General features: G+C 41.5%; 1 protein-coding gene across 5 annotated transcripts in view; it reads right to left on the bottom strand.

The window, feature by feature from the left end:
• The window catches only part of LOC138041011 (uncharacterized), a 17,208-nt gene that overhangs the window by 126 nt on the left and 7,082 nt on the right, over positions 1 to 10,000 (bottom strand). For 2 of the 5 annotated variants that reach the window (XM_068886791.1, XM_068886783.1), the window contains exons 4-6: positions 9,598 to 9,663; positions 4,644 to 6,474; positions 1 to 655 (exon numbers count right to left, since the gene is read on the bottom strand). The exon at positions 1 to 655 is cut by the window's left edge and continues 126 nt beyond it. In XM_068886791.1, coding sequence (XP_068742892.1) covers positions 637 to 655; positions 4,644 to 6,436 — 1,812 coding nt within the window. In that variant the 5' untranslated portion in view covers positions 6,437 to 6,474; positions 9,598 to 9,663 and the 3' untranslated portion in view covers positions 1 to 636. Of the gene's footprint in view, positions 656 to 4,643; positions 6,539 to 9,597; positions 9,664 to 10,000 lie in introns of those variants that run through there. The other 3 variants (XR_011130729.1, XR_011130728.1, XM_068886776.1) reach the window with 2 other exon arrangements.

Below are 10,000 nucleotides of genomic sequence, written 5' to 3'. Positions count from 1 at the left end.
AATTTGTAGTCGACAAAACTCAGTATTTATGAGTTAAAAAGAAAACACTTTAAAACCGTGTTCAACTTAACATCTTCAAAACATGTAGATAAATGTAACTTCATACCCGGCCGGTTACACATTCGAATAAAACGCATTTAAAACGCTTGCAAAGTTTCCAACGGCAAAACCTCACCTACAAGAATTAGATAGCAAGAGATTTTAGGATGAAACGTACATTTTAAAATACAACTGTATTTACTCAAGGCACCAAAAAAAGACCCTGACTGATAAATAAATAAAAAAACATTTATCCACAGTTCTAATCGTAAACATATTGACTTTCGTCGCCAATCGACAGCAACCTATATCGTAAAAAACACTGTAGCATACTCAATGCGAGCAACGTTGTGTGTGCTGTTGCACCTTTCGTCTCCTAAAAGTCTCCTATAGTTACTAAAAAGGTCATGACAACCAAGTTTGAAAATTCATGCTCATAAACTACAAATCGAGAAAAACTGTACAGCTCTGCCAGTCTGACACAGTTAAGAATATATACAAGTTTCACAAAGTTCACTTGTGTTTATCCTGAAAATGCAGGAAACCTTGTCCAATGGTCAGCCCTTGTTTCTTCAGCTCACAAGACTCAATCAACACTCACTCCTGAAGCTCGTGCCTGCGGGCAAACAAATTAATCAACTGATCGATCAATCTTTTATTGTACTTCAATTAATCAAACTAGCCAGATTTACAGAAAGTCACGTTTTAAGAATAGAGTTTGGAATCGAATAGAAAACTTAAGCCTAATAGACTTAAACTCTGCCTATTGCTTTTGTTTTCAGCGAACGCATGCGCAAAAGAGAGATGTAGAATGGCGTTGGCGGTCAACGGCAAACGTCAAGCTGAGATTTGCGTTTTGCTAAAATCAATGAAACCTGTTTGATTTGGCGCAACTTTTTGCCTGATATCTACAGATATCCGTATGGTGAGTCAAATCGTAACAATGTGACTCGTGGCCCCGCTGCTCGTACACTTGTAACCCGCAGTTAACGTTCCCACAATGCAAAGAGTTGCCCACCGTTGTAAGCAATTCGGGCCTCCATATAGAGAGTTTTCACATGACGTCACGGTGGCCATGTTGGTGTTCCAAACAAAGGAATGGCGGCCATGATGGTGTACCAAAATAATCCTCCGGGAATTGAACACTGTATTAATGCAAATACTTTCTTGTTTCAGTAATCCAATATGGCTGCTGGCCACGTGAGTGAAAACGCTCTATACTACGGACCAGAACGGCACAAAACAATAGCTCTAATGAGGAAAAACAAAACCTCGGCACGGTGCGGTTTTCCATTCGAGTGTGTACAGGCTTTTTCCATTTACCAAGAAATTCCGGAAATTCCGGTTGGGATGTAAATGGAGCACACGTTTTTGGTTCGTTCCACTGGAAAATTTCCGGAATAAACGGAACTTGTGAAAAGGTAGTCCTGTTTTCCCGTTGGAAACTTTCCGATGGAAATGTTTGTTCCATTTACAACTTTTGAAAGGTCTTACCACTTCTAGGCTATTCACGGCCACATTTTTAAATTTTGGTGCGTAAAATCGCAATCACTGGGCGGCGAACGGACCTCAGTTAAATGGAACACGTTTTTCACCCGATGGAAATTTCCGGAATTTTTTTGTAAATGGAAAACGCCCTACATCTCTACGCCGTTCTAGCCATGACAACGACAAGAACTGATCAAATTCGAGGTTACCGTGAGGACGTCTCTCTAAATATCCACACCGTTCTTACCAATTTTAGTTCTGAAATGTTGACATTCACATTCCATGTAGAGCTACTTGGAGTAATCGCAAAAAATTTACAATAACGGGAAATAATGTTTTTAGACAACGATCTCGTATCCGTCGTCGTCTTCGTCCTTGCTTAACGTAACAGTTGGCGGTCACATGTCATTTTTGTTTTCTTGCTCCTCGTCAAACTAGGATCTTTACATATTTAAAAAAAACAGCCCCATCCAGGCCCTCTAGAGGCTGTCATCGTTATCTCTGTCATTACAGCTATGCTATGGTGACGAAGTCTAACAAGGCCGAAACAGCTGTCCATGGCTGCCACTCCGGTGTCATATTAGGGAGTTTTAAATAGGGACTTTAAGATAGTGGACAACGGTAGGCTGGGACGGTTGGATGCGTATACCGGCGACTTTGGACGAGTACGATAGAAAGGCGCGAAAATTTTTAACTTAAGATTCGGCCAACACGACCGTAGGATGGTGGAATAAACATGTCTTTTGAAGAGGCGAGAAATTCTCTTGTAATTTATTTTGCAGAAGGTTCAATTAGCGAGGAGGAATTTCTTATTTTATACCGTGAATACGAATCAGTGAATCCTCTTTATCCTTACTGGGAATTTGAACCATTTTGTTTAGATTCCTTGGATTTTAGGGAGTGTAAATCCGCTAAGGGAAACTGGTTCATAAATAAAAAATGCGGCTACAATTATCTCTTTTACCCTTCTTTTCTGTTTTCCTCCTGTGTCATGGTGGATTATGGAAAACGCTACATTGAGAACAAGCAAGTTTTGGTTTGACCCGCGATGTGGCCGAGTGATGTCTTTGAATGAACTCAGAATTTTCGCTTGATTTTTTCATTTCAGCGATGGATAAATCGAGACAAACACAACCAAATGCACATTTAACCCATTGGATGATCAGTTTTCAATGCATAATCAAGGAAAAGACTAAAATAGTGCGAATAGGTATGGATGAATTCCTACCGTTTTCACCGTAGATTCCACGACGAGAAACCCGGCGAAAACATACCGTCCTAGAAGCACGACGGTCAAATGTCAAGGGGATTTTGCGTGACATGACACTCATCTAACCGTCCCAGTCTATCGTCGTGTACTATCTTAAAGTCCCTAATGACGTTTTCGTTACCGTCGCGTCGCAGATCTTAAACTCCAACTTCAGGTTAATTAATCTTTTTCGTCATTATGTTGGCTTATCTAACTTCTAAAAACTAGTGTAACTTTCCAGGAACTGAATTGGGAGGTGCGGTGTTGAAGCTACGACAGAAAATTCAGATTCACTGCCTTGTGTTCACGTTCTCTGAAAAACTTTAGCATTGGTAATTTCACGTCGTAGATTTGCAGAAAACGTAAAAGAAATGTACAAAAATGAAAAATGCACGCGCAGAGCGTGCAAAGCTATTGTTTTTGCTCATTAAATATGCATAATTTGTGACGTTTTCGCTGCCGTCGCGTCGTAGATTTTAAACTCCCTATTAGCGTTGTGCGCACGCCGAGGGTACTGGCCTGACCGCGAGATCGAAGTTACTTTGTGTCCACCTAGCTTTAAACTGATTTATATCTGTTTTGAACCGGATTTACTCAAAAGAGTTTCACCCATCAATAGGGCGGGCAATATTTGAAAACACCTTAAAGGCTATTCTCCACAGGACATTAAGTATTAAGAGCGGAAATTGGATACAGAGCCCTGCGCCATAATTAAGGGGTGCAAGAATGAGCCCACAAGCAAACTACTCAACCCCGTCATACACACCCATATCGGTAGGTACTTGGTGTCTCGTTTTCTATTGTTTCAAATTTTTTAAAACCGGCAAGGTATAAAACGTTTAGTAATTATACAATTACCATAACCTAACCCTAACGCTAACGCTAATCCTATCCCTGAGGGTTTTACCGTGTTTAGAAAATTTTGTGCAATAGATAACCACTGAATGACAAAATACACCAAGTACCTACCCCCATATAACCATATATGGGAATAACAAACACTTCCACGCAATCACAATAGACTGATAATGGTTTATACTCTTCATGTGGGCTAGCTCGAAGTACACACAGAATATCTTGTGATATCAGCGGGTCGTGTGCTCATTTGCCGACCAGTATTCTCTCATGGTGCTTCTGGCCACGAGAGTGGATACAGTATTTGAAAGATAACATGCATGTAAAAAAAGGTTGTCTTTTATACAATCAATTGCTACCTTACTTTTTACCCTCAGTGCAGAGTGTCTCCTCTCCCGGGTATTTTACCTTGATAATTTCAGTATTTGTCGCGGCACGGAACGTGCTTCTCTCAATAACTTTGTCCTTTATGTGATAAACATGTAATCGCATGGGTCCGATGGCAAGTAAGGATTAACTTCACGCGCAGTTTCAAAGTTTTCACAAAATTGCCCGAGTCGCAAAATGACGAGGGCGATTTGAAAAACTTTGAAAACACAAGCGAAATTAATCCTTAATTGCACGAGGGAACATAGCGATTACAAGTTTATCACATAAAGGGCAAAGTTATTGGAGAGAGCCCGTCCGTGCCGCGACAAATGAGAATCAGCACGCTCCCATTCAGTTAAAGTTCAATTCAATAAGTCGTTGCTGTCAATAGAAATAGCGCTTAAAATGTATTTGACAAGTGCACAAAAAAGTAGTTTATTCTGGAAGAGGATTCTTTTGTAACTTCGCTTGCTCTGGATAAGCAACTGTTAACCAATCAGGATCAAGTAATCATGCCCTCTTCTTGATTACAAAAATTGTCCTCGTGATTAAGAAAAAATGCCCTGCGTCTCAGCCAATCAGCATTCAGTAATTTTGCGCCGTAGGTGATAAAAAAAGATTATGTGTATTAAAAAAAACTTACTTTTTTGCCTCACTGCTGAGTGTCTCTTCTCCCGGGTATTTTACTTTGATAATTTCTAACCCTTGATCTGAACCAATAGCAATGAGACTCGATCTAGGAGATGTTGCCAAACAGGACGCATTGCCCAAGACAACCATTACAACAAGAAGATCTCCAGACCTTACGTTGAACAGCTGAAGGAGAGAGCCAAATGCGTAAGAGGACGTCAGAGAAACACACTCCTCGTCACTGATGAATTTACAATAGCCAACGTGGTCATCACTCAATTTAAGACGCACTTTACCAGAAATTGTATCGAGAACGTATATAGGCGTGTAGCACCTATCTATCAAAAGAAATTGACCCTTGGGTGAAAATGATGCCATCACAACAAAATCACAAAATCTGGGATCCAGGAAGAAACGCCACCGCGGTTCGGTTTTACCAAGTTGCTTCAGTTCAATTTCCAAACCATCAGTGGAGGCAAACAGCTGGAATTCCTTGTGCCAAGCACGCAATTTCCCGGGAGGCAGTTTAAATGTTTCCACAATCTCTCCACCAACAACATCCAAAATGATCCCATTCCGCGTTTTAAATGTTATGCATGCCACTTGATCATTTGAAATAGAAAAGAGAGCATCCGCGCCAAACATCCATCGTCGCATGCAGACTGACAAATCAAAGTTCCACAGTTCAAGAGTGCTCTTCGTTGCAAACAAGATGCCTTGTTTTACAGCTACAAAATCACGCATAGCAGGACTCTCACATTCTTTCGGTCCCTTGACTTCTCCGTTTAAAACGTCATAAGCCATAATTCGTCGCCCCGGTCCGTTAAAAACCATTACTTCCGCATAAACCCTCTCGCCGGTTAACGACAATAGAAGAGAATCGAAACATCGGGATTCAGGGTTCTTCGTTGGTGGATTCCGATAAACCATTTCTATGCAACGTTCCCGCGTGCGGTTCCTTAAAAGAGAATGGCTATTAAGCACTACGACAGAAGACAGGTCCAGACGTGGCAAACTAAAAGGATCTCCTAACAAAAAGCCGCCGATTCCATCGGATTCTAACTCAACGGAATTACAACTACGAACATCAACAACGTCCATCGAATAGTGATGCTCAGGCCCCTCAGTGACTCCTAAACAAAACTTTTTGAAGGTACGTGGTTTTAAATGTAAACAAAAAAGAAATCGACTGTCCGGTGAGAATCTGATCATTCCACACACAGCGGGCAAAGATGCCTCTGCCAGAGTTGAAAACCCACTTTCCCTGTCAACTAAACAAACTGAGCCCGTTGAATGGGAAACAGCCACGAGCTTTCCATCTCGGGACATCGCAAAAGATGAAATATATTTATCTGTGTTGAAACGATTAATCTCCTTGCCATCGTTTAGATTCCACACCACAAGACATTTAGCATCGTCTGGACAATCACTTAACATCTCGTCGCCGCATATTGAACAGACAGAAAAACTGCACTTACTGGTAGGAAAAAGCGGCTTCAAGTCCCCACTGAAGGAAAACGAATGGCTTAGCTCCCCTGGCAAGATGACATCCTTGCTGGGATGAAACACCACTGAACGGTAAAAACCGATGACATCCTTGCGGGGATCATAGACCACTGAATGGAAGGAACGAAACACGGATGACCTTTCAAAATCTGCTGGTTGGCATACATCATCGGTATTGATCATTCTTAATACGCGAAATGAAGAATCATAGTGTTTTGGTTTGACGTAACGTTTCCATTTGAGGTTACCAGAAGCAAGTGACCACAACTGAATGGATCCATCGCAGCATTCACACACCATGAATTCTAAACTGGGGGACACATCGAAACAAGCCACCCCTGAAAAACAATAAAACACAGCTTGAACATCTCCTGGGAAGTCATTTTTTTTTAAGAACTCCATGTAATGCCTATCGGTATACTTGGTCTCCAGAAGCTGGCGGGAGTCAGAGGATAGTCTACTACTTCCTTCGTTCAACAGACTTTGAAAGATGGTAAACGGATATGCCTCTAAGGTTTGGCGGTGCTTCTTTAAAACAATCAATAATGACGAAAGTGTCTCTTTGACACTCAGTAGATATCATTTTCAAACCACCGTGTTTTATTGCACAAACGATATCTTCTGTGGCTGCTGATATGTTCACACAAATCTTTGCATACAAAAGCTCAGGACATAACACATAGTTTCCAATCACTTGTTCCATGCTGCAGGATCTCATGTCCTGGTCTAATTCTAGCATGTGCTGAACACCATGTTCCAAGGCATACCTTGAAGTGCCAGTGAAGGATTGCGAGTTGCTAACACCTTCACTCTTTAACTCGTCAAATTCCTTAGAGCAAAGAGTACAAAGGATCTTATGGCCTTCCATTTCCTCCACGCTGAAAATGTGCTGCTTGTAGCGTGACTTGTCTGTCAACCAGTCCTTGACTGATTTATGAAAGAAATGAATACGGTTATCGTGAACAGGAAGGAGTGATGACACAATGGCAATGGCTTTGCTCACCTTTCGCATAACACTCAAGGACGACGACTTCGTGCACAACAATTTAGGAACAAAACCCAACGGCAGTGGTTCCCTTGCAGCTGCAATTGCACTCAGAAAACAAAGAAATTGCTCTTCTGTTATGTTCAGTTCCTTACACAAGTCTTGTTCCAACCGTTGGAAATACGACTGGTAAACAGACGAGATGCCCGACGGAAGGGTCTTCTCCAGTTGTTCCATGGTAAGAACGATTGGACACTTAGCCCTTATAAAATCTACCAAAAACTGGGCACACAGAAAAACTCCCTCTGACTTTTGCACGAGATCATCTAAGACATACTCGGGCCTTTCAACTTGTAATAAATCGCTTAGACTCTGTTCAAAGTAAAACCGAATGTCCTTCAAGTTGTCTTCATCTTTTGGCTCCAGTCGTAGTGGACTCAAATCTTTCAGGCTGTCCCAAATGTTAACTTCAGGTCGCGTAGTCACAAAAAATCGAAGCCAAAGTGGCAGATCCTTAAACAAACTGGATATCACGTCAAGAAGCTCATTTCGCCCTTGGTATTGACTTTCATCTAAGGCATCTATTACCACAAGAAATGTAAAACCTGGATCTGCTACCATGTTCAGAGGTTCTAAAAAAAGCAAAGAAAAGAGATCTACCACTTCCATGTTGTTGATCTCTACACCTAGATTTCCAGAGAACTGTTCCACAAGAGCTTTCTTGTACTCTGGAATACAGCATGAGAGGTGACAAGCTAAAGACTGCATCATCACCTTGGGATTCCTGTGGCGTGCTCTGTCATGGTGACAAAAATGGTTCCCCGCCAATCTGCCAGCTTCTTGCATTCTTCTGCACATCTCAGCAGCGATGACAGATTTCCCCATCCCTGCATTTCCACTGAGCACCAAGACACGATTTGGAGAGCTTCCATCATCCAATCACCTGTTGATTTCAGCAAAGAAAGACTCACGGGTTCCTGCTAAGTATCTCTTTGTATAATCTCTGACATCACGTTGGGTGTCAACCCTTGCAAGTTTCTTTCGGATTTTAATATCCTCCTGATCGGTGTTGTGATGTGTCTCATGGATTTCAGTAACAATTTGATGTATGTCTTCAATCATGAAATTGCCTTCCTCAACAATCCCTTGGGTTGTTGACTGCTGGATTCGCAAGTCTTTAAGGATAGATTTGTTTTCCTCGACATTCTGTTTGACTGTGGTCTGAAGCTGACGCATGTCATGAAGTTCAGTCTTGAGATCCGCTTCCCTTTCTGCCCAGTCCCGTAAAACGTCACGATAATCCTCCTCTCCACATCGCTCTGCCTTTAACCGATCAATCTCTGCCTGACTAAACCCAAGAGACACTAAAACGGCACTAATTTCCTTCCACAGAGCATTGAACGTTGGCGCATCGACACCAGTGGTTGTAACATGCCCATACACTTGATTTCGGAAAAACTTGATGCGGGCAAGGTTTGCCTCTAGAGTGGTGTCACTTGCGGCTGGTTTGCGATGCCATCCTGTGTGGGGAGGGGTAAGTCCACAAATGTTGGTCAGAAGGAGGAAAAGCAGAGTTATATCAAAGGTGTTGGAGTCCGGAGCAACTCCGCCACCAGGGAACAGCTTGTCCCACTGGTGACCATTGAGAATTCTTCTACGTAAAAGCTTGTTAAGGATGGAATAACAGGCATTAAGATCAGCTGCTAAGTTTGCAGGAGGGTGATGAGTTTCAAAAACATTTCTCAGTACAGTTGTTCCACCATCAATAATAAGTCGACTGAGCTTAGCTCCATTTGTCTTCTCCTCGGAGCTGACCAGGGGACCAGGTGTGGCCATTGTAATCCAAACTAACGATTTTTCACATTGTATCTGAATGGAGGAGAACAATAATGTTACGGTAATCAATAATTATTGCCCAATTGGTTTCCATTGAGTCATCACCAGGGACTGATTAAATGACTGATTAAAATTACCAGCAGCTAATAATAAGGAATGTAACTGCAGTGCGTACGATTCACCACCACAAAAAGCTAAGAAACCAAGGATGAATGAATGCCTGTATTTGGCACTTCAAAAAGGATTACCTTTGGCTAATACTTATAAAATGAACAGCCTTGATTTACAAGTGACTACAGAACTTCAAAGACGTATTCCATTGCAGAAAAACAATATGGAATGACAATTAAGGCACACAATCGTCTCATGCAGAATTTTTAACCCATTGGAACCTTATCCAGACATTTACATTGTGGGAAGGATGGAATATTGACACAAGAACGAAAGATGTTGGGGGCTAGCAGGAAAAACAAGGTAAGACTGGTAAGAGGAAGCTTGCTTTTTTTGTTCCCTCTACATCAACTTTTAAACAACCTTTTAATACAATTTTCAAATTTTTCAAGCTTCGTGACTACATGAACTTAAAAAAATTGTGTGCTTGAGGTTAACACAGAAAGTTCAGCTTAACTAACCTGCTTACCTATAAAATGGCATTACACTGTATAAACAAATCATATAACACTTTGGCTTCCTGTTTCAAAGCTCCCTAAAATGCAATAGAAATAGAAATCAGGAACATCATGTTGCTGACTGATCAAAAATATGAAGCTATTTTGCAGCAGGATTAATTAAGTAAAAAAGTCCCGAAACAGCCGAGACGCCGTCCAGTGCAAACATGAATGAAAATGTAGCAAGTAGCCAATTGTTTGACGGAATCAACCTTGGGCATATATACTCCGAGTTCAAAGACAATTGGCGAATGTCTTGGTTGTCTCGGAGCCTCACTACTGCTACAAGTTGCTTAAGATGTTAATCCTGTTTAGAAGCCACTAAAAAGAGTTCCCGAAGCTATGGGAAAGCCATTGAAAGAATGCCTTGGTGAC

The sequence above is a fragment of the Montipora capricornis genome, chromosome 1, assembly GCF_036669925.1.
Source record: "Montipora capricornis isolate CH-2021 chromosome 1, ASM3666992v2, whole genome shotgun sequence".
Taxonomy (NCBI): Eukaryota; Metazoa; Cnidaria; class Anthozoa; order Scleractinia; family Acroporidae; genus Montipora; species Montipora capricornis.
The sequence above is the reverse complement of the archived record's forward strand: the minus strand, read 5'-3'. Positions and strand labels throughout refer to the sequence as shown.